At 37.3% G+C, this 25,411-nt stretch overlaps 1 protein-coding gene across 2 annotated transcripts in view; it reads right to left on the bottom strand.

Annotated features, from left to right (window-relative positions):
- LOC150086673 (uncharacterized) overlaps positions 1–24,648 on the bottom strand; it is a 70,719-nt gene extending 46,071 nt beyond the window's left edge. Inside the window, exons 1-2 of one of the 2 annotated variants that reach the window (XM_090372675.1) lie at positions 24,613–24,648; positions 8,043–9,430 (exon numbers count right to left, since the gene is read on the bottom strand). In XM_090372675.1, the coding sequence (XP_090228801.1) occupies positions 8,043–9,370 (1,328 nt within the window). In that variant the 5' untranslated portion in view covers positions 9,371–9,430; positions 24,613–24,648. Of the gene's footprint in view, positions 1–8,042; positions 9,431–15,050; positions 15,286–24,612 lie in introns of those variants that run through there. The other variant, XM_090372674.1, reaches the window with a different exon arrangement.
- Between the last annotated feature and the right edge of the window lie 763 nt (positions 24,649–25,411).

Below are 25,411 nucleotides of genomic sequence, written 5' to 3'. Positions count from 1 at the left end.
CTTAATTTTTAATTGCATTAAATTGATTTTTAATTGTGTTCATTTGATTTTTAATTGTGTTCATTTGATTTTTAATTATTTCTTACTGTAATGTAATATTTTTGATTTTTTAATTGTTTTCGTTTTAATTTCTGGAGAGTATCATATGGAAGTGTTCCATTTATCATATTGAGGTAAACTTCTCTTATTCTTTTACAAAAGATTAAAAAAAAATCAATATAACAAAAACTTTTTAATATAATAATTGACAACACAAAATAATACATGTACATATTCTTATATTCACTACAGTAAAAAATCACAGATAAAAGAAATAATTATTTCTATTAAGTCATTGATGATAAGTTATTGATTATAGTCAATACCTTAACACAATAATAATAAAATAACATTCAAATCACAAATAAGGTATTATTGCTCACCAATAGTGTACATAAAACTAAATTTAAACCTCCCTAACTATATCTAAACCTCCCAAAAATTCCTCATTCACAAATATACATGGTCTCAATTCCAATCTCAATATTGACCATTTCCACTTACAGCCTTCCAAACCCCATGTACTCTTTCTAACAGCTAACAGAATTCTAGTTATCAGTTGATTCAACCATTGCCCATCTCAAATTGTTCAAATTATTCAGAGTATGATTCCTTTCACTTCAAAGGTGGTACTTGTGCATATGTCTGCTCTGATACACCATCAGAGATTTAGTAATTTGGAATCTCCTCTTTCAATCTTCTTTGACTTAAAATCTCTCTACAACATTCTGCTAAATTCATCTGTTGCCTCTATTGTTCTCCCAACTCCACTAATCAACTGGAACTTTGACTTCCTCTTTTTGAAACTTCACTTTCTCCACTCCAACTTTTCTAACAGTGAGGTAATTTTCCTTGGCACTTTTAATATTCACAACTCCAGCTGGCACACAGACTCTTCACAACTCTTCTAGTCACACAGACCCAGCTGGTTGAGATGCTGAGGCTTTTGAAATTACTAATGACCTCCCACAGTGTTCATTTACCTACCAGAATGCCAGATGATCCTAATCACTAGGCCAACACTCTTAATCTTTTTCTCACAAACAACCCTTGGTCGAGGTGAGTGGCCCTCTAGGTACCACAGATTACAACTTGGTGATGGTTGAGAAAGGCTCCAACGGAGCCTTTCTCAACCTCATGTTGTTTGGCATTACACAAAGCAAAATGGGAAGATCTGTGAGATTTCTTTTTTCTTTTCCTTAGTCAAATTACTGTTTCAAATCTTCTGATGTCAACATTTGCTCAGATCGTGTCAGTAATATTATTCTTGTGGGGACGAAATCCTTTATTCCACAGTCAATGTTAAAATGTCGTCCTTTATCTAATAGTTGTTTTCTAATAAATGTGCTAAGGCTGTTCAAGATAAGAATGTTGCATATCGCAAATGGCTTGTATGCTAATCTCCAGCTTCATTTTCTGCCTACACCAAAGTTCACAGCAGTTGTAAAACAGTTATTATTCACTCCAAACTAGATTTCGAACAGGCTAAGAGTAGAAAACTTGCTTCTTGTCCAAATGGTAGTCGAGCATTCTAGTCTCTAGCCAAAGCTATTGACCACACTTTTGCCTATCTCTGTCAAAGCCAGATGGTTCTATGCCACTTCAGCTAAAGATAAAGCTGACCTGCTTGCATCCTACTTTTCTTCTAACTCATGTATAGATGACCTTGGTAAACCACCTCCTACCATTCCCAGCACACTCAATTCAATGCCTCCTGTGGGCTTCTGTCAAAAGGATTTGGAACAACCCTGATACTAAGAAAGCTCCAAGTCCTGATAGCATTTCTCTACTTGTTCTCAAAACCTGTGGTCCTGAGTTTACTTCTTTTCTTCTGTGTCGCAGTTTTTCACGTTCTTAATCCAAAGGTATTTTTCCTTCTGCTCAAAAAATTTGGTCATATCCAGCTAGTTGCCAAAAAGGGTGACAAATCTCTCTCATCCAATTATCATTCCGTTTCATTTACTTTTAATCTTTCTAAAGTAATGGAGAAATCAATTAACAACCAACTCTTCAAACTATCTAGAAACCTCCCAATTGATCAATGATCGCCAGTAGGGATCCCATCAGTATCGATCCACTGATGATATTCTAGCTCAGTTATGCATCTATGAACAAATTCAATGGAAAAGTTGGAAAAGAAGACAGAGTGGTAATCAATGGGTATTGCTCTACGTGGACTAATGTTATTAGTGGTGTCCCTCAGGGTTCGGTGTTGAGCCCATTGTTTTGTATATTTATCAATGATATTGATGAAGGTATACCAAGCTTAATGTCAAAGTTTTCAGAGGATACAAAGGCTGGCAGGGTTGTTAATAACAGTAATGACAGTATGCTGGTGCAACAAGATCTGGAAAAGATGGGTAGATGGGCTCAGAAGTGGCAATGATGAACACCATGGTGAGTCCAAACTTCCTTCCATTTCGAAGGTAACAGCTCTAAAAGGGGGTTCGCAGGTCAGCCGCTAGTTAGTAAACCGGACCAGACCTATTGGTAACTCTCTAGGAGGCTTCTATATTAGCTAGTATATAATCTTGCTACCTCTACTCTGCCAGATAGTAACTGGAGGGAGTCCGAGTAGTGTGCATGTGGGGGGGGGGGAATTGTTGAGGCTACATTATGTCAAAGATCTGGGTGTATGCCCTATCCAAAAATTCAAGGATCTTACCACGTGTATGCCATATCCAAAAATTCATTAATTAATACACCGTATCCCCAACCCCACACTTTTTCTTACTATTGAATACACTATGAAACGTCAAACTAATAGAGAAAACTTATCTGTGAAAAGATCTAAACCTCCCAAACACTTCCTAGTTCATTTCACAAATATACGAGGTCTCAGTTCTAATCTCATTGATGTCCATTTCCACATACAGTGTTCCAAACTACGTGTAGTTTTTCTGACAGAATCTCTGTTATCGGTTGATTCAACCATTGCTCATCTCAGTTGCCCAAATTATTCACTGTATGATTTCTTTCAACTCAAAAGGTGGCACTTGTGCACATGTCCATTCCGATATTCCCTGTCAGATACTTGATAATTTGAAATCTCCTCTTTTCGATCTTCACTGGCTTAAAATCTCTCTACCTCATTCTGTCAAATTCATCTGTTGTCCCTACAGTTCTCCCAACTCCACTAATCACTTGGAACTCGTTGACTTCCTCTCTTTGCAACTTGACTTTCTCCAGTCCAACTTTCTGAACAGTGAGGTAATTTACCTTGGATTTTAATGTTCACAACTCCAGCTAGCTTCCGTCTTCTAGTCACACAGACCCAGCTGGTCGAGATGCTGAGGCTTTTGCAGTTACTAATGACCTTGCACAGATTATTCATTTCCCTACCAGAATACCAGACAATCCTAACCATACAGCCAACACGCTTGATCTTTTTCTCACAATTAACCCTTCTAAGTACACAGTCGAAGTGAGTGGTCCTTTAGGCACCTTAGATCACAACTTGGTGATTGTCTCTTCCCCGGTGCAGGCTTTATCTCATGGCTATTCCAACCTTGTGTTGTTTGGCATTACAAAAATGCAAAATGGGATGACCTGCGAGATTTCTTTACTTCTATTCCTTGTCAGATTACTGTATCAAAACTTCTGATGTCAACATTTGTTCAGATCGTGTCAGTGAAATTATTCTTGTAGGAATGGAATCCTTTATTCCACACCACTTTAAAACCTTGTCCTTTATCTAAACTTTGGGTTTCCAATAAATGTGCTAAGGCTGTTCAAGAGAAGAATGGTGCATATCGCAACTGACTTGTTTCCAATTCTTCAGTTTCATTTTCTGCCTACACCAAAGCTCGAAACAACTGCAAAGCGGTTATTAATCAGTCCAAACTAGATTTTGAACAGGCTTCAAATAACTTGCTTCTTGCTATAATGGTAGCTGAGCATTCTGATCTCTTGCCAAAGCTATTGGCTGCAACTTTTGCCCACCTCTGTCAAAACCACATGGTTCTATTGTCACTTCAGCCAAAGGTAAAGCTGACCTGTTAGCATCTCATTTTTCTTCCAACTCATGTATTAATGATCTTGGTAAAACACCTCCCACCTTTCCCAACACTCCATTCAATGCCTCCTGTGGTCTTCTGTCAAAAGGATGTCAGAAGGATTTTGACGAATCTTGATGCTAAGAACGCTCCATGTCCTAATGGTATTTCTCCACTTTTTCTCAAAACCTGTGCTCCTGAACTTACTCCTGTTCTTTGCCACCTTTTCTCACTTTCTTATTCCAAAGGTGTTTTTCCTTCTGCTTGGAAATTTGCTCATATCCAGCCAGTTCCTAAAAAGGATGACAAATCACTCCCATTCTATTATAGTTCCATTGCAATTACTTCTACTCTTTCAAAAATAATGGAGAAATCAATTAACTGCCAACTCTTAAACAACTAGAAACCTTCCATCTGATCAATGTTCGCCAGTATGGATTCCATCAGTGTCAATCCACTGGTGATATTCTGGCTTATGTTACTGATTTATGGACAAATTCAGTAGAAAAGTTCGGTGAAACGCAAGCAGTTGCTCTTGACATCCCAAAGGTTTTCGATCGTGTTTGACATAAATTTCTTCTAAACAAATTTCCATCTAATGGTTTGCCAAATGTTTTTTTGTAATTGGTTATCCAATTTTCTTTCTGACCACTCACTGAAGGTGATGTTATAGTAGGTGGCTCTCTGTCTTCTAACTTCTCCACTAATACTGATGTCCCCCAAGGTTCAGTTCTTTCCCCCACTCTTTTCCTCTTGTATATCAATGACCTTCTTCCATCGACCGAAAATCCTCTCCATAATTTTGCTGATGATAGCACATTGCATTCCACTTTCCAGTTTGAGAAACCTTGCCCTATCAATCAGCTTCAACTTCTCTGATACTTGCTACCAATTCCTTAAATTCCAATCACCATGTATTTCTCCAGTGGGGCAAAGACAACTTAGTTGATTTCAATCCTTCTAAAACTCAGTCCTGTCTTATATCTCGCAAAGGGAATTCTTCTGCTCCTATACTTATCTTTGGTGACACTGATTTCTAGGCAATATGATATCTCTCTTTTGGGGATTACTCTGACTTCTAATTTCTCTTGGCACAAGCACATTACAAATATTGCTTCCTCAGCATTTAAAAAACTTGGTTTTCTCTTTTGCTCTCAGCGTTACTTTTTTTCCGAACAGCTGTTCACTCTGTACAAATCGCAAATCCGCCCTACCATGGGATATTGCTCCCACATCTGGTGCAGTGCCCCCAAAACCTCTCTCAGGCATCTAGATTCCATTCAAAAGAGGGCAGTTAGGTTAATTAATGACTCATCCTTAACAGTCTCTCCACTCTCTTTCTCATAGATGTACTGTTTCTGCTGCATGCCTTTTCGACTGGCGCCTCCGTAGCCAGGTGGGCAGGAGCAGCAGTGCATAGCACACGCTTCTTGTTAGACCAGGGTTCGAGCCCGTGACCACCAAATACGGAGGATGCAGAAAGGTCAGGGAATGACCACCGCATATCCCTGGAGCAATATGGCCTTAGTTGCTAATGCTCCTAAAAACCAAATAACAAACAAACTAACATCCTTTTCTACAGATACGTCCATGGGAACTGTTCTTCTGAATTGGCTTCTAAAATTCCTGCTCTCTCTCTTTCAAAACAGTCCGAACACGTGCCGCCACCAGCCAACATCCATTTACTGTCCAACTTTCATCTTCCTCGTTTATTCACTCAACTGCCGTTTTCTGGAACAACCTTCCTTTATACATATTTCCTGAAAATTACAGTCTACAGAAGTTCAAGTCTAATGTCAACAAATATCTTCTTTCATCTTCTCAACCTCCAACCCAAGAATGGTACGAAGTACTATAGGCTGTAATACCTTTCGTGTTTGGGGTTTTCATAAAAAAAAAACAAAAAAAACTGAAGTTTAACATTGACAAATGCAAACTACTGCATATGGGTAGCAGCAACCCGAGAGAAATGTACCAACTATGTGGTGTTACACTCATGTTAGTGGAGAATGATAGAGACCTGGGAGTAATTGTGCAGTCAGATATGAAGTTTTCTGAGCAGTGAAGACAGGCTGCCAGAGTAGGTCATGGGGATCTTGTCAATGATATACAGGAATTTTGTGAGCAGGGATAAGGAGGTGATTATCTCCTTTTGTATAAGGCAATGGTCAGGCCACACCTTGAGTACTGTGTACAGGTTTGGAAGCCTCATTTTAGGAAGGATGCCGAGTTGCTAGAACAAGTGTAGAGAAGGGCAACAAGACTGTTAATGGGAACAAAGGAGTGCTCTTATGAAGAAAGGCTTAAATTCTGCAAACTGCAGATTCTCGAGACTAGGCATCTGCAAGGCAATCTGACTGACGTGTATAAGGCCTTGAATGGATTGAGCAGGCATAATGCTGATGGGATTCTTCCTCTTGCACAGATTACAAACCTGAGTGGGCATAGATTCAAACTAAGAAAAAACAGTTATAGAATAGATGTGCAAAATTTGCCTTTAGCCAGCAGGTAGTTAATGGTCAGGCCACACCTTGAGTACTGTGTACAGGTTTGGAAGCCTCATTTTAGGAAGGATGCCGAGTTGCTAGAACAAGTGTAGAGAAGGGCAACAAGACTGTTAAAGGGAACAAAGGGGTGCTCTTATGAAGAAAGGCTTAAATTCTGCAAATTTCAGATTCTCGAGACTAGGCATCTGCAAGGCAATCTGACTGACGTGTATAAGGCCTTGAATGGATTGAGCAGGCATAATGCTGATGGGATTCTTCCTCTTGCACAGATTACAAACCTGAGTGGGCATAGATTCAAACTAAGAAAAAACAGTTATAGAATAGATGTGCAAAATTTGCCTTTAGCCAGCAGGTAGTTAATTGCTGGAACAAACTTCCATCTGTTGTTGTGGAAGTTGATATCTTAAATAAATTCAAGGCAGAACTAGACAAACATTTGGAATGAATGGATCAGTGAAATTCGAAGGTTTTTTTTTTTTTTTTTGGCTGATGCTGTATAAGCTTGCTTTCTTGCATCATGTGCCTCTACTAATGCTAATGCAGGTCTTCTAAATAAGCTTCCATCTTATGGTTGGCCAACTGTTTTTTGTAAATGAGCATCCAGTTTTCTCTCTGACCACTCACTGCAGGTGATGGTAGACAGATCTGTCTTTTTACTTCTCCACTAATGCTGGTGTTCCCCAAGGGTCGTTTCTTTCGCCCACTCTTTTCCCCTTATATATTAATGACCTTCTTCCATTGACCAGAAAACCTATCCATAGTTTTGCTGATCATAGTATATTGCATTCCACCTTCCAGTTTGAGAAACCTTGCTCTGCATATCCACTACCAATTCCTTAAATGCTGATCTTTTAATCTGATCTCCTTAAATTCTGAATTCTCCAGTGGGGCAAAGATAACTTAGTCGATTTCAATCCTTCTAAAATTCAGTCCTGTCTTATATCTCACAAAAAGGATTCTGCTCCTATGCTCATCTTCGATGACACTGATTTCTAGGCAAGATTGTATATCTCTATTGGGGAAACCCTGATTTCTAGTCTCTCTTGGCATAAGCACATTATAAATATTGCTTCCTCTACATCTAAAAAACTGGATTTTCTCTTTCTCTCTCAGCATTACTTTTTTTTTCATTCAGCTGTTCACCCTGTACAAATTGCATATCCATCCTACCATGGAATATTGTTCCCACATCTGGGGCAGTCCCCCCAAAACCTTCTTCAGGCTTCAATTTCAGAATGTTATTTCTCAACATTCTGAAAACCACAGCATATTGAATGCATTCCCTCAAATATATTTGGCAGCAAAAATTATTAACAATACATTAGAAAATATAACAAAACTAGAATAATAAATCAGACTATATTGCATAACTAAAATTGTTATGCAATACAGTCTAATTTATACTGCATTATCAAACACATTTAATAGAAATAAAAATTTTTAGAACTTTTGAATGATCATTCAGTTCTTTCATACATAAAATAATATATATAAAATTTACCTTTCCACCTTTTCATTTTCTTTTGGTTTATCTTGCTTTGGCAATATAAGTGGATATTTATCTCGATAGTATATAAACGTCTGACAAGGAATGATATTCTGGTTTGGAATAACAAGTTTCTCAGGAGTTAATAAATAATCATTAGTTTTGAGAACACTGATTTGATTATTAACTGAAGTATTGCACAGTACTTCCTTTTGTGTGACTTCAGTTATATCATCAAGATAATCACTCACTGAAGACTCTTCTATTAAAGCTTCATTTAAAAATGGTAAGTTTAAGTTTGAACATGTAACTTTCTGATTTTCAGCGCTCTGCTGAAGATAATTGCATATTTCTGTAATTTTTTCTGCTCCAAAATCATTACTGTTTGCTCTGGTATCCTTTGATGTATCAAAGGATACTAGAGTTGAAGACACTGGACAGGTTTCAACATTTTCACTAACTTTTGGATCTTTTAAATAAACTTTCCCTTCATCAGAAAAAAAAATGTCATTAGTAGCAAATGATGAACTTGAAACTTGAGTGGATATAACAGAATCAAGCAGAAAATCAGATAAATTTCCATTACTATATGAAATAAGATTGCCTTCCAATGACTGAAGACCAGATGATTGTGCAAAGTTATTTATTTCCCATGTACTAGATTTTAAAGATTCTTCTCCTGGAAGAAAATAATTCTGTGTCCTAGTATTAGGATAAAGAAATCCCAAGTCTGGACTGTTAGATTCATACTCTGAAAGTGAACTTAAACTTTCTGGTGACTGAGCCTGTGAATCTAGGGAACCACATGAATTTTCTAGTGGAGAAGGAATTCCACTACTACAATCACTGATAACAACTGGAACAGTTCTATTTTCAAGAGGAGGAGGAGGAAGGAATTCTTCTACCCACCCACCAGACAGCAGAAGAGAAGAGCTTTTGGCATTTGCATATGGTTTCTGCACTCGCACAGTTCGGGCAAGACCTGTTTTTTCAATTCTTCCTCTTTCTCGAACCTGGGCACTATCTTCTTGGACAGAAGAAGATGATATCTTGCAAAGACTAGTCTGAAGGCACAAGTCATCTTCATTATCACTTCTAGATGCATTATTAGAGTCAATTTTAAGGTCTTCAAATTCTTCTAATAACACTAATAACTCTGTGTTTTCACTGGAATTCACCTTGCTGTTTTTCTTATCTTCTGTACAGTCTTCAATTACAATAAATCCTTTACTGTTTATTTCATCATCTGACTCATTTACCGATAAATGACTTCCTGACTCCTTCATAAGGATAGGCTTTTTAATATCTTTCTCTGGTAAAACCAAATTTGGTAAGTTCTTCATTTTTCATTTACTGTTAGTCACCAATGATCCATTTCAAATATTTTAACTTTTGCTGATAACCTGAAATAATAAAAACAAATTCTGTGTAAACACTGTTTCATTTAATACAAACAAGATGAAATGCCAAACTAATTCAAATACATATAAGAATTTATAGTTTTAAAATAAACAAAATTTTAAACAAACAAAGCCAATTTGTACTGAAGCTGAAATTGTCCCATATGGGTGTAAAATAAATAACTAATTAATAAGAAATAGCTAATATAAGTATGGCAGGGATTTTGGAGTCACAATGAATATAAAATAAAATATACTAGAGCCTAAAACAGATTTAGCGTTAGCAGTCATCTATAACAGCATATTATAATACTCTTATGTCATAATTGTGACAAATAATTTTATGATAATGGAGAAGAAAGTATAAGAGAATTTTTTAAAGCTAAAAGTGGATAAGTACCTTATCCACTTTTAGCTTCACCAACAAAACTAATGGAATTGATGGAATCTATCCAATTATATTAAAAGAAGCAGTAGAAGAGGTAACCAAACCTTTAGCCATAATTATGAAAGAATCCTTGGATTCAGGAGAGGTTCTACAGATTAAAGATGTGCAAATGCCTTCTATTCACAAAAGAAGATCAAAGGACAGTGAGCAATCACAGACCTGTAAGTTTTAATTCTGTTCCAGGAAAAGTAACAGAATCAATAGTTATACAGAATCATCTTGACAGATGACAGAAGTAATACAGAATCATCTTGACAGATGCAGTTACACAGCAAATCACAACATGAATATGTTAAGGGGATATCTTGTCTGACTAATCTGCTTAGCTACTATGATGCAGGAACAAAGGAATGAATGTAAAAAATAATTCTGATATTATATACTGTATCTAGATTTCAGCAAAGCTTTTGATACTGTTCAACATGAAAGACTGCTGCACAAATTGGAGAAATGTGACATTAGGGGTTGAGTGATAGAAGAACAGAAGATGGTTATAAATGGGCACTGCTTTTCTTGGAATAATTATTAGTGGAGTCTCGATGTTCAGTAATGGACCTCCGCCATTACTGTTTTCACAATTCATTAGGTTATGTTGACGAAGACAACTCTATTTTCTGATGATACAAAGGTTGGAAGAGTAATTAATGACAGGAATATGGACATACTGCTGTAGCAAGACCTTGAGAAACAGACAGATCAGCTGAGAAGTGGCAAATGAAGTTTAATAGTAATGAATGTAAGGTACTGCACTTGAGTAGCAGTAATCCCAAAATAAAATACTAATTGGTAATAAAGAACAAAAAAGATCCAGGAATAATTATGAACTATGACAGCTTATGAAGAAAATTTGTCAGAGATGACACCTCTCTCAGGCTTCTAGACTCCATTTGAAAGAGGGCAGTTTGGCTAATTAATGATCCATTTCTTACAGTCTCTCCACACTCTGCCTTATAGGCGTTCTCTTTCTGCTGATTATCTTTTCTATAGATATTCCATTGGCACTGTTCTTCTGAATTGGCTTCTATAATAACCACGCTCTCTCTCTCTTTCTCTCTCTTCCAAAACAGTCTGAACATGTGACACAACCAGCCAACATCCCTTTACCATCCAACTTTTCTTCTTTTTCATTTATTCCTTCAATTTACATTTTCTGGAACAACTTTCCTTCATACATATTTCCTGAAAATTACAATCTACAGAAATTTAAGTATAATGTCAATAAGCATCTTCTTTCATCTTCTCAACCTTCAACCCATGCATTGTACTAAGTACTATAGGTTCTATTACCTCTCATACTTGGAGTTTTCATAAAAAATAATATAAAAAATAAATTTAAGAAAGGATTAGACAAATTATTAGAGGGGATGGAAGAGATTGGGTTTTTTGACATGCTGCATAAGCTTGTTTCCTTGCATTGCATCATTTGTCACTAATGACTGTTTACTGCAGCTGATAGATATACCACTAACAGTTAACAATGGACAATGCATTTTCTGTGGCAGTCTACTTGATCAATCTCATAATATATGTATCCACATATTATGAAGATATCCCAAACCTATAGCCAGCCCTGAAAAATTCTTTTATAGCCTGATACAGCTCCAAAGTGACTAGCAGTTTATTTCTTCAGTGTAGCTGGTTTTGACAGGCAATGTACTGGCACCAGTTAACAATGGACTGCAAAATTTTTTTGCAGAAGTTTACAGGACTGTTCTTGTGACATAACATACTGGCATCTACTCAATTTGATTTGAAAGAACAAATTTTTTTTTTTTTTTTTTTTTTTTTTACCTGGACTATACAAGTATGGTTGCAGGGATCGTCCCAGGTGCAGGTTAAAGGGGCCATAGCTCAGGTCAAAACACCAGATTTTTTACTGCTATGTGACAACTACAGCTTAATTATTTCCAGGAACACTACTTTAGCTGCCTCCCCCACTTTTTAAAAAAAAATACTGAGCCCACCTTGGATGCAAGTTTGACAGCTAGGTTTAGATTCTTATTCATTCACATTTTGCAAAGTCGTTATACACACATTTTGGTATCTCTCATCTTGCTGGGTTGTCAGATGCTGTACTTAGGGTACCTAGCCTTCCATCAATGAGGTACCAATAAGTACCAAAAAAGCTGTCTGGAGGGGACAATGCACACTATTAGGTAATGCTATACTTCACTTTTTTAGGGAACCATACCCACTGGTAGTAAAGCATAAGTAAACTTTCCATGGTAGACTTACAATTCAAGTAATCAATACCTGTTTGTAAAATTTTGCATCTTTCTTTTACCTGGGTTAAAAATATGGATACGAATTTGACCAAGGCTATGCTGTTCTAACAGCTATAGGTGTTAACCCCAAGGGCCATTATACCATATACAGGTGTCACTAAAACCTTAATTTAAGTATATTTAGCAGAACCAAATTAAGTCCAGAATGTGGAGGATAAGTGCTTAAGAAAGAGGATGAAGCAATTAAAGTTTTTTCCATAGACTATTCACAGTAAAACAAACACATAAAATTTACTAACTTTATCGAAAGGTATATTTTTCACAAATTTATAAATGAGTTAAAACAAGAAAGCAACCAAAAAAAATCTGTGAACAAAGTACCACTGATTTTGAACCTGCTTTATCATGGCTAAACAAGTAAAGTAAATAGTTACAGACATTTCGGGTACCCATCTTAAGAACTTTAATACACTTGAGGATAATAGAGTTTGATTAAACCAAAGCTTATAACAATTTAAATGCATGAAACAAAAAGAGGACCTACACATTGATTTTCAAAGGCACTAAAAAAGGAAACAATGGATTGGAAAAAAGCTGAAAAAAATAGTAATTATATGGTTCAGAGAAAGATGAACGGTAGATGTAAAAAATTCAAACACCTAATATTTAACACAAAATATGGAGAAACTCAACAATTGATAATAAAGAACAGCTTTATATGCATATATTTTATTTATGTTTGTGGGTTTAAATAAAAGTATAATGAATCAAAGCTTGGTCTTTCACCACAGTATTTTACTTTTATTTATATAACTATACAAAAGTGATAAAGGGAAAAGGTCACTTTCCATGGAGTTGTACTTTTTGTATTCATAAATTTTACCAGCTGTGAAATAAACCGGCTTTTATAATGTAGTTCTTTGACAAAACACAGCACTATTTTTTTACTTTGATCCTCACCCATCCCAGAAAGAAAGATTTCTAGAAATGTCATATTTTCATGATCTATAAGATTTCAAGAGTACTGCAAGCACTGTAATGCTGGAGGAGCAGTCACATTATTAAAAATACACGGAAATGAGAAATGGCAATTGAAGTTTACGACTGACAAATACAAGGTACTACATATGGGTAGAAGTAATCCCAGATCAAAGAACTAGTTAAACTAGTTTTTTTTTTTTTTTTTTTTTGTGACTGATGCTGCACAAGCTTGATTTCTTGCATCGTTTGCTACTACTAACTGCATTTATACTTGGATAAAATCGGTTTACAGCTAAACTCTGATGTCAGCACAACTAACAAGAAGATAAACAATCAAATCGAATTATCTATTAATGGAGCACAGGTGAAAAAAGTCAGCTCATACACCGACCTAGGAGGAACGTGGGATGAGGGCCTCGCCTTCCAAAGGCACTTTCAGAACACAAGATCAAAAACTCTTACTGCCATATGGGTTATAAGGCAGAGGATAACTGGGATTCGAAACCAGCAACTAGTGACCCAATATATCCAAAGATGTACTGTTCCTGCATCCCTATATGATTCGATAATTTTGTCCTCTGCCCCAAATACTTATATCAGGAAATTTCTCAGCCTGGAATACTGGCTGCTTTGGTGGCTGAATAGGATTGCAGGGAAGCCCTTTACAATTTCAAAATCCATACTGTATGCAAACTTGAACACAGCTCTGTGGATTCAGATGGTCACCCTACGTAACATCTGCACACTGGCACAACTTCTGGCTGGGAGTTTAGATGCCTCTCAAATTGAAAATCTTGGTCAGGTCCCGCCCGGCTCTACTACTCTCATAGTCTCCATAACATGGACGGATTAAGGCGGATGTTTCCTGCCAATACTCTGGAGCTCTTTAGAAACTTCAAAATAGACCTGGCTCATTGGGATTATTATTATTATCAGTTTATTAATCAAACACCCCTGTACAGAAGTTATCTAGGAGGGTGGCTCATGCATTTCAAGAAAGAAAGAGTTTTGTATATATTAACTTCAAAAGCCCATGAACTCATTAAAACTGTAATGAATGCTTTATACTGTCTTCAAAAGACTTATGGGACTGGCGATATTCCATTCAGCAGAATGGCTATGATATTCAATTCGGGTGTAAAATGGCTGTAGTTATTCTTATTTATTTATTTATGTATTTTCTAATATTTTATATGTGTTCCTTAATAAGTTATGTTCAACGTATGTATGCGCCACCCTCCTAGATAACTTCTGTACAGGGGTGTAAACTGATAATAATAATAATTCTCGGTAGGGTAAAAAAAAAAATAAATTTTCTGTTTATACTCCGGCACGACAACCAAGTCAGTAGAGTTTACAATAAATCGTCAATACAAATATTTATCGTATTTAGTAGTCACGGGCTTGAACCCCGGTGCACTCAAGGAACGCGTGCTATGCACTCTCGCTCCTGACCACTGGGCTACGTCAGGGTAGTGCTATCACTTATAGTGCAATACTACATAATTCACTGTAAAGGTACTGTACAGGAGGAATAAATACCATTCGGTATTTTATTTTTATTTACTTTTTTTCTTATGCAAACTTCGTTTTGTACGCGTTTTGAAGAGATAAATATGCGCAGTTACGAAACCTATATAAAACAGGAGCATGCATTCCATAGGCTCGAACAAGCTTGTATACTGAATGTTATGCTGGGCCTGTTGCTAAAGATTCAAGGAGCATCAGACAAACACAATTGACTCGGTTTAGGCGATTGATAATTTCACTGATTCCCCCCCCCCCTTTTTTTAACTAATTGGCAGCACACTGCAGTACAAAAGCATTTAAGTCGATAATAAGACACGTAAGCTGCCGTTCCAAAAATATTCAACAATAAACATTAATAACGCGTAAGATTACATATTAAAATGACATAAATTTAGAAAATGCAAAATCTTAAATTTCATATAAATTTAAAAAAACATACAATTTGATGACGCCATTACAACCAGACTAAGATCATTCCACGTCAACAATCAAATCTACGGCACTATTCATTACCAATTACTAAACGCAAAATAACTATGTTAAATCAATGATTTACGAACATTTATTTAAAAAAAAAAACCGTCACACTTAATATCTCAATTCTCGGACTTGCCATCCTTATTTGTCGAATGGCGAAACCACAACACGGAACTTTTTCGCTTGGCATGGCGCAACATCCTATCAACGGAAGATAAGACTCAATTACATTGCGCTTGCGTAGTTATCTTACAATTGCTAACCTAAGTGTTTTAGAATCACACTACGCTATAGTCATCTTTTTGGAAATAAATATTAATGAAAACGAAAGCAGCATACAATATGTGCTGTTTCCGCTCTCATTAACGTGAGTTTTAAAATTACTCCACTACAGTGTGGGCAAATTTCAGGCTATGAAATGATGCAACGCTAACTTTCCACTCTGCATGAGTCATTTCACCACCTTGCTAAGATTAACTACATTAACTCCAGGGGCTGAAATCTGCTGAGTATGGCTTGGCACACCCTGGGTTCTGAGCTGGATATCATCATTCTTCTCTTTCTTGGTGATTCCCTTCTACTTCTGCCCATTGTTTTAGCTCTCTGTCAGGGGCTACTGAGATTTTTTTTTTTTTTTTTTTTTGTTGGTGCAGCAAAAGCCTCAGGCTTCTTTGAACCACATGGCTGCTAATAATAATAATAATATAGCTTGCGTTTCAGGGGCGGCGATAAACTAGCTTCACACAATCTGCACCCTCAGCGAACCATGACACAGGCGTCCTGAGCCATTGTTTCTGAACCTTTTCTTGCAACGTATCCCTTTTTCAAAAAAAAAAAAAAAAAACGTCTCTCCAGTACCTACAGCCCGGGTTCGAATCCCGTCGATGACGCGAGGAATTTAGTGAGCTTGTTTCACTCCGTGGCTGAATTAGTCGGTGTCAGGCGTAGATAGCAAGGTTTTTTTCACCCAGAAACTAGGATTTTTTCGTCCAGCAAAACAGGAAATCGACCAGAGAACCCAAATATAATAATTTGGTAATCATTTGGTCTCCAGTACCTACAATTTTGATACATATTTCAGAAACTAAGTGAACTATGAGTTCTTAACATCCCAAAATGGTGCCGCAGGCGAGCCTAGTTAGCTTATATGGATGGGCCACCCTACTTCTATTACATTTCAGATAATACATGATTGAAAATTATGAAGGCGTTCGATTTGATAATCGAAACCACTTAAGTTTGGGAGTTCAAATTCATATACTGCACATAATCGGAGATGTGTAGTTCTCCAACTTGCACATCTCTATAACCCGGTCCAAATAATCTGCTTCAGGAACTAGTTCCAGTTTTAGTTCCTGCTGGTACTACAGTTTTATTTCCATTGTTTCTGTCCCAGGCTAGTTCCTCTGTCAGTTTCTCTTTATGACTAGTCTAGTTTCCTTTATATCAGTACTAGGTCTAGATTGTGAACCAGTGTTAGACAGCTTATAGCATGAAAGGGAAAAGTATGACATCAGTCCCCTTTAACAAGGGAGAAAGGCTAGTCCTAAATCAGAGACCATGGTGGAAGAAGTAATGTTGGGAGGGAGGGGAGAAAAGCAGCGAGTAATTCTCCTTGCTTGGATTGTTGCCAACTAACCTTTGTTAGGATTTAGAGCACTTTTCAATCTGGAGACTAGGCAAAAAAAATTATATTAGGGTCACCTGTAAATGATTACATCTACCCAAATCTTTGTTTTGTCTGTAAATTGCGTGTGTTCTCTGGTCGATTTGCCTGTTTTGCTGGACGAAAAAAACCTTGCTATCTACGCCTGAGACCGACTAACTCAGCCATGGAGTGAAAAAAGCCCATTAAATTTCCTCACATCATCGAGGATTCGCCCGGGCCTCTTCCAGCCTGTGGTGGGGAGAATGGTGATGATACCACTGTGCTACTGGCGCAGACTGGAGACTAGGCAGTGGTGTAGCCAGGGTAGGGTCAGCAGGTGCATTGTACCCCCTGAAACCAAAAATAACAGGTAGGTTAGCATTAGGCAATTGGCACCATTTTTGTGAATGTACCTGCTAACAAAAAATTCTGGCTATGCCACTGGGACTAGTGTAAGAACCATTCTTACAAATATATTAGGATATTAAAATTTATCATTTTTTTGATAAATAACTAATGTTTAAAAAACAGACAAGCACTCAGCAGAATTTGTTTGCGCTGTGTACATTTCAATAGGAACCGGATTAGTGTAGCAGCAGGAGGGGCGCTGACCGAACGGTAATACAATAGGTAGGCCAGTTTTGATGCGGTTCTTGTTTACAGAAAAGGGGCTGTGGCCAACTTACGGTAGTAAGGGACAAAAGAACGCCCACACCTTTAGAGCGGTTTCGGGTGCCATCCAAAGGGAAGACCTATGATGAGAGAGCACACTGTGTTGGAGTGATAAACAAAGTACAAACGGGCTGACACGGAAGGCACTCTCAACAATTTCAGGGGCGGTGTCTCGAAAGGAAGCGTGACTAAAGGGTAAGTCGGTAGCGGTCGTCCGAGAAAATTCTAGTGATGTTGTAGCGCCGAATGCTCTCATCACAAAGAAGGGAGTTTGACCTACCAGAATCTGGTTAAAAACAATGGAATAAGAGGAGAACGAATGAAAAAGAAGAGAGTGATGGAGGACTACCAAATTGATTGGACGAAAAATAAGGGAGGGAGGAAAAAAAAAGGTGATGCAGAGGGGAGACGAGAGCAAGAAAAGCCCAAGGGTCTGAGTCCCGAAACCTGAAAGGAAAGGATTCAGAGGAGAGTCCCGGGGACAGGCGCGAGAGAGTGGCGGAAAGGTATTTTGGGAGTGCTGGAAACACGCATGGAAAATCCGATCATGATAGTTTAGTGGGCAAAGGTAATAGCGAAAGGCAGAATGATCAGCGTAAGGAAGGCCGTTCGAGTTTTCCACGGAGAGTTAAAAAGCAACAGTCCCGGAAAAAGATCATAGCGCGGTAGGAATGTTTGAGTGTCGAGACTGGAGCACACCTAACGAGTCTGCGGAGGAAGACCTGTGAAGTACCTGAAATCAACTACTCTTCCAGGTAGAGTGGGAAGAGACCAAGTAGTCAGTTTAGAGAATTTTACTAACGAGAGCGGTGTTATAAAGAAATCCATAGGAGAAAATTGGACAGGACTGTTTGAGAAGTTTTGTAACGTGATGACTACTATATTGTAAGGATAGGAATAGGATATAATAGAAATATAGTGAAGAAATATAGTGAGAGAAAGAGAGTGAGTAAGTACGTTACTCATCTGTGTTTAGAGGTATTGGTATGAAACTTAAAGAAATGTGTTAAAAGTAAAAGAGTTGATATCATGAATTGTGTAACTGCTATTAACGGAGTGAATTGTATTCGGTAGAAATTTCCTCCATAGAGTATGTAAGAGAGAGTGAAAAATTATTGGAGTTATTCAGTATATGTTGGAAAGGATATATATATATATGACCATATAAAAGTGTATAGGATAGAATATTTAAGATTTTGTACTGAAAACATAGTGGAAGTTTATGAATTGCTTAAGAAGAGTGATTAAGGGAGGACACCATTTCATGTATAATAATAATTACTGTGTTGTAAAATTTTGATATCATGAATAATTTAGAATGTGTAAATAATTGTTATACAAATGGTAAATAAATCCTTGTTATGTTAATACCCCTTGTTTTGTCTTAATAGACTGACACCTCAGAGCTATAGTAATTAATGAGAACTATCTAAACAAGGGAAGCTAGTATAAAGAGAAAAAATAATAAAATAAAGTCCTCAGTACTTGGATCTTCTGATTAATAAACAAGATAAAATTAATGGTAATAATATATTATGCAGCAGATAGCATGTGGGCCTTGGAAGGGAAGTGAGGATCCCCCTGTTTAAAGGAATAAAGAAATAAAAACAACAGCCTTTGTGGTTCCAAGTAAAGGGGGAAAGAAAAAGCCAAGGGATAGATTATAAATATAAAAAAAAGGATGAGATAATAATTATATCATATTATTCTCCCCCCCCCCAAAAATTGTCGAGCCATGGCCGGAATAAGAAATTCCCCCCACACACTAGGTTCATTGCACCAACCACTCTCCCCCCTCCAAAACGCCCACTCCTGCAAGGGAAAGAGGAATAAAGTTAATGTATGTGAACCTCCTCCTCCCTTTGCAAGTGAGTGCATGGAACAGAACCACAAACGATAGTGAAAAAAATAAGTGTATTAAACAATTCTAAAGTATCAAAAAGTTAACTTTACAGAATACTACTTTTATGTAAGTAGAATAACAATTCTGATTTTTGGGGCCCCTTGAAATTTACCAGGACCGATCTTTGGAAAGTTGCAACAAGCAACCAATTGGGCTCAAAATCACAAAAAAGGGAAATCCCCCCCCCCAATCCATCAAAGAGGAATCCCATCCCCCTCAATCCATCAAAGAGGAATCCCACCCCCTCAATCCATCAAAGAGGAATCCCACTCCCCCTCAATCCATCAAAGAGGAATCCCACCCCCCTCAATCCATCAAAGAGGAATCCCACCCCTCAATCCAGACAAAGAGGAGCCCCACCCTTCATTTATATTTCCCAATCATTAATTCTTATGCACAGATCTTTGGGGTCTAGGACCGACCATGGCAATGCTCTTTCTGACATCCATTATGCAGTACAGTATTAGCGATATGCGAAAGGAAGCTCGAGGATTTTTCAGACCCAGTCAAAATAAATTATATATGATTAAATTATATTAGGATTACCCGTAATTCAATACATAAATCCATATTTGTGTCTGTAAATTGTGTTCTCTGGTCGATTTGCCTGTTTTGCTGGACGAAAAAACCTGTTTCTGAGGGGGGAAACCTTGCTATCTATTCCTCAGAACGACTAACTCTGCCACGGAGTACAAAACGCCAATTAAAGTTCCTCGCGTCATCGACGGTATTCGAACCCGGGCCCTTTCCACCCGGAGTGGGGAGGACGGTGACGATACCACTGTGCTACTACCCGCACAGACAAATTATATATGATATTTCCTCATCTAGGCAGCTATACAGCTGACCTTTGAATTTCCACAAGCTGCCAGCAACTTAGTCTAGTAACCTACAATTCGCTGGCTCAAAGAAAATTTCCGACAGTCTAGTCGGAAATTTTCTTTGAGCCAGCGAATTATTTGACTTTACGGACATTCTTTTAGTTCAGGAATCATTTATACGAACAGTGAAAATTTTGTAATTAGGCCTACAATAATTTAATTGTAGGCCTAATTACACTTTGTATAAATTGGGTATTCTCATGCATGTATCCGAAGTATTTGATTAACCGAGCTAACCTTGGTGCCAATTAGTTCGGATAATCGACGTTCTGCTGTGTTGTTATTTTTCTCGCACGCGCTTTACTTGAGAAAAGCGTAACCAAAAAAAGAATTAAATAAAAGACATTATTTCAAAGATGCTTTAATAAAGGTATTAAAATAAAATCTTTCATGACAAAAATGAAACTTTTAGCTTACAGAACAAATTTAAAATAAAATGATAAACCTCTTATATTATAAATGAATATAAGAGGTGAGACATCAGTGAGACTTTTGTTGTTGCACCAATAACGAGTTACTTTACATTAAGCTTATACTTTGTAACTTTTATAACTATGCATGCAGCACTAGTTTCATCCGTAAGATTACTCCTATGCTTAACAAAGTTCATCACTGAGAACAATGACTAACAAGAATCTGTCGATGAGAAAATTGTTAGTAACGCTGTTGCCAGATTTTTTAAACACACAAAAGTTTAAGGAATGGAATTCCAAACTTTTAATACCTCATTTTTTGCAGTTTTCTTTACTAATCCGGTCACTAGTCGTTCCCTTTCAATATTTTCTAAATCAGTTCTGAGGTCGATAAATTTTTGCCTCCAAATTGAGCTGCTCTGAAAATCAATCAATTGCATCTCAAAATCATCCAGGTCGATCCAATGAAACATTTTCAGGTTCAGTTCGGCTAGTTTTATACTGTCTGCATGAATTTTGGTTTCTTCAAATTCTCTCAACTTGACAAATCTTGAAGAAAACTGTTCAATAGTTGACTCAAATTTTTTGGGACACTCTGAATTCGGCGTGCCCAAAAAAATTGTATGAGTGCCCCTTTCCTGGCGGAATGTGAAACACTTGCTTAGACTTGGTTTTGTTTGGTTTAATTTGGTATGGTTTTATTGAAGCATTAGCAATTAAGGCTATGATGAGCCAAACTTGCTTAGCCACGAAACATTAACGAATACAATGGTTCCAATATACAATTTATTGTGAGTATAATGTGATTTTGTGTTACAAATTTAATTGTGAGTATATAATGTTGTGAATTTATTGTGAGTATAATTGTTCCATTGCGATTTTTTGGGGAACCAACAAACACAGTACGTGAGCATAATGCGAATGGTACTTTTCATAATTATTTTGAAAGGATTACACTCTTGCGGTAGCTCAGTTGGTAGAATAGCCGTCTTCCCAGAGGAGGATTTAACGGCGGGCGCACCGGGCGCGCGCCCTGGGCCCCGACTTCTGAAGGGCCCACGCAAAACCCCAACAAATTAGTTGAACATATTAGTTCAAAACTTTGTGATTATTATTATGCTATTATTAATTATATTATACATATATTATATTCAAATTTAATTGGAAATAAAACATTAATAGTACATAATATTATTTATTTATTTAAAAAAATGGTTAACATGTATTTTTATTTTCCCTGTCTCTCTCTTTTTTTAAGGGACCCAATATTTTCTTCTGCACCCGGGGCCTCAACCGACTTTAATCCGCTCCTGCGTCTTCCTCACACGGAGTGGGTAACACCTTAGTTCGAATCCTGTCGATGACGTGAGGAATTTTTATGGGCCTCTTTCAAAACATGGCTTAGTTTGTTGGTCTCAAGCTAGAGTAGCACGTTTTTTTTCTCCGGGCAACTCGGGTTCGTGGTCCAGAAAACAAGAAAATCGACCACAGAACACACCACACTAAATTTACAGATATCATATACGGCACAATAGTCGCTGATGCTCCTAAAACTTTACTAACAACCAAGGATTACCGAATATATATACACATAGGTATATAGCGTTTCGGCTGTTTATATGCAGGTATTCTCCGCATCATTTCTATGGTTTGTTTTGTGATTTTCCCTTTCAGTATAATTTATTTAAAAAAAAATAAGATGAGACAGGGACTGTTTACGGTATTTTAAAATATACAGGGTATCTCAAAAATATTGGTACAAACTTTTAGGGGAGGTAGGTAATAAATATCTAAAGGAATGTGAATCGCATAGGAACCCATAACCGGAAACGTCACCGTAAGTCGGTACACGGCGTTGTTCATCAGTTCGCGAGAGGGAAAATTTCTGGTTTACTCATTCAAGTAGTAGTCGCCGCACGAAGAGCATGCATCGATATACGAACGGTGAGCTGGCAGACATGCACCTAGTGTATGGACTGGCAGAGGGCGCACATGGTGTGCGCCCCCATGCGGCACAACATCGCTTCGCAATAAATGTGTGGGCAGGTATGGTCGGTGACTGCTTAGTCGGCCCATACCTGTTACCATCCCGCATGAACTCCGCTAAATATCGGATCTTTTTTGAACAAGTTCTACCAGGGTTACTTGCGATGTTCCAGCAAATGTGAGACGCAACATTTGGTTTCAACATGACGGGGCGCCTGCCCATTATGGAAGGTGTGTTCGTGACCATTTGAGCAGGCATTTTGGGCGTCGATGGACTGGCCGTGGTGGACCCGTTGCCTGGCCCCCACGCTCACGTGATTTATCGAGCCTTGATTTCTTTCTGTGGGGGGGCCCTGAAATCTATCGTGTATGAATCGCCTGTGGAGACGGAAATGGATCTCGTGGTGAGACTCTTCTGTGCTGCTGCTACTGTCAAAGAAACTCCAGGTGTGTTCGACCGTGTCCGCCAATCCTGCGTCGGTGTCACGTATGCATCGCGTCTCATGGTGGAACCTTCGAGCATCTGTTGTAACATCATGAAATGCATCCATCTCGTACAGTACTCCATTGTCAATATTATGTCAAATGTTTGCCACTAATTACTGTCTTGTGTCATTTCTGCTTCTTGTGCCTCTGCTACTACTTTCCCGTGACGTTTCCGGTTATGGGTTCCTATGCGATTCACATTCCTTTAGATGTTACCTACCTACCCTAAATGTTTGTAACAATATTTTTGAGACACCCTGTATTCTGTACCATCCACCCCCCCCCGTCCACCAACAAGCTTACCTATTCCCACCCATTCATCTGTCTATCCATTCATCTGTAATATTTATCTGCTTGCTGTATATTATTATGATTTATTTAGAAATAATTATTGCCTTATTTAATATAAATAATTATTATTTTAACCACCAAAAAAAAAATTACATTTTGGCTTGGAATGCGCCCTAGGTCCTTGGCGCCCTAGGCACCGCCTAGTTTCGCCTAATGGACGGGCTGGCTCTGACTATACATTAGTAACGTGACTGGCAAAATAATGCTTGTAATAGCATACAGTTAAATTAAAATCAGGGTACGCTTTTTAAGTCAGGGGATTGCATCTATTTTTAAATAGTTAAAATAAATAGTTTTTAAATTATACCGTTCTGTTGAAAGATTTTTGTTAACTCATTTATCATTTTTCTTTTTTTTTTTAAGTTTTGAATAGTACTGATTATGCGATCAATAATTTTAAAACCGCATTTTTTTTTTATTACTTGTTTTGTGTATTAAGCTATATTTAAGTGCCTCAAGAGTACTATAACCCTCTCCCAATTAACAACCACTGTGTTATTAGTAGCAGTAACAGTTAGCAATAATAAAAATCCAAAATGTTGTGTCAAAAGTTGCAATGGAGGAACTATAGAATTTTTACTGCCAAGGGCCTTTATAGGTAGAGCAGCAAATGGCGTAGCTGTTTCACAAGCGTCACAAGTAAAAGTTGAAAAATAATTTCCTTTCATAACAGAATTTTTTTTATTTTTATTTGTTTTGTTTCACACTGTAGATAGTTAATCGGTCTAGGGCTGCAGCTGTGCAGTTTTTCTTCCCTGAAACATGGATTTTTCATCCTGCAAAACAATTTCCAAAAATAACACATACGCAATTTACACACGAATACTGATAGTTAAGTCGCATAAATGATAGTTACACCGATATTGAAAAAAATAATAATAAAATAATTAAACATAAATTTTCAATATTAATTTCAATTTTAAAATAGAAAATTGTTATTTTTATCTGAAAAAAAAAATTATTCTGCTTCTGTAAGTTAACTGTTGACACTTTCATAGCAACGTCCTCTGATGTCGTATATATTGCGGGTCATGGCCAACTAAGTGGTTCGTTCCTTATCTTGGATTTTGAAATGAGAGAATAGAAACGCAACTTAAAAATGAATAAACGCGCAACAAGCGATACACATAATTTGCCAATTATAAATTATAAAGCTGAGTATAACAGAAAGACGATATACTCACAATTACAAAGTCATTTACGCAGATTCTCACGTACAACACTGTGATATATATATAGATTACATAAACTATCTGAAGGCAGAAAAAAATAACAATCACGAGTAAGCGATAAAGCGCCACCTGTACCACAAATGTTTCGTTCAGACATTTTTATGAAAAATGTTGTAGAAAAAACGTTGACTTGGTGTAAGCTTTATTTTCCACAACTGTTTTAACAGCGATTAGAATCACTTCATTATGCTTTCATTAGTAGTATACATTTATAATTTAACGATGCATTTATAATGGCTGAATAAAAAGGGGGGATTCAAATTATTACTTCCCTTTTCTGGGTATCATTGAAAAGCTCATATTTTGAGGAACTGGGACATTTGACATAAATTTTATGCGGGGTTAATATACGTAAGGAAGTTGTCGATTTGACGCGGAAGGGGTAATATATTAATATAATATATCGCCCAAAGTAATTGCTTAGACATTTGCTTGTTTCAAAGAAACTTTTACTGACACAATATTTATTAACGTGTCAACCCATCAATGTCCTTAATTACACCGTTTTAGTCAATTTCCCTCACCAACATGGTGGTCAGTTCACCTACTAAATGTTATGGGCGTGTTAACCTGGCCCAAGCTTTTACGTCTTCAAATCGGGTCACTACAGTCATCATGTCTTCATATAAGTCACTACAGGATGTGCAATATGACATCATGCACTGTCATGCTGAAACAGAAAATGAGTTCTCCCCACACCGCTTCCACGGTGTAGATGGCATATTATCCAGTATGTCATATATTTCTCCAG

Source organism: Mastigoproctus giganteus, chromosome 4, assembly GCF_048544385.1.
Source record: "Mastigoproctus giganteus isolate SK-2022 chromosome 4, ASM4854438v1, whole genome shotgun sequence".
In the NCBI taxonomy this organism is placed as follows: Eukaryota; Metazoa; Arthropoda; class Arachnida; order Uropygi; family Thelyphonidae; genus Mastigoproctus; species Mastigoproctus giganteus.
The sequence above is the reverse complement of the archived record's forward strand: the minus strand, read 5'-3'. Positions and strand labels throughout refer to the sequence as shown.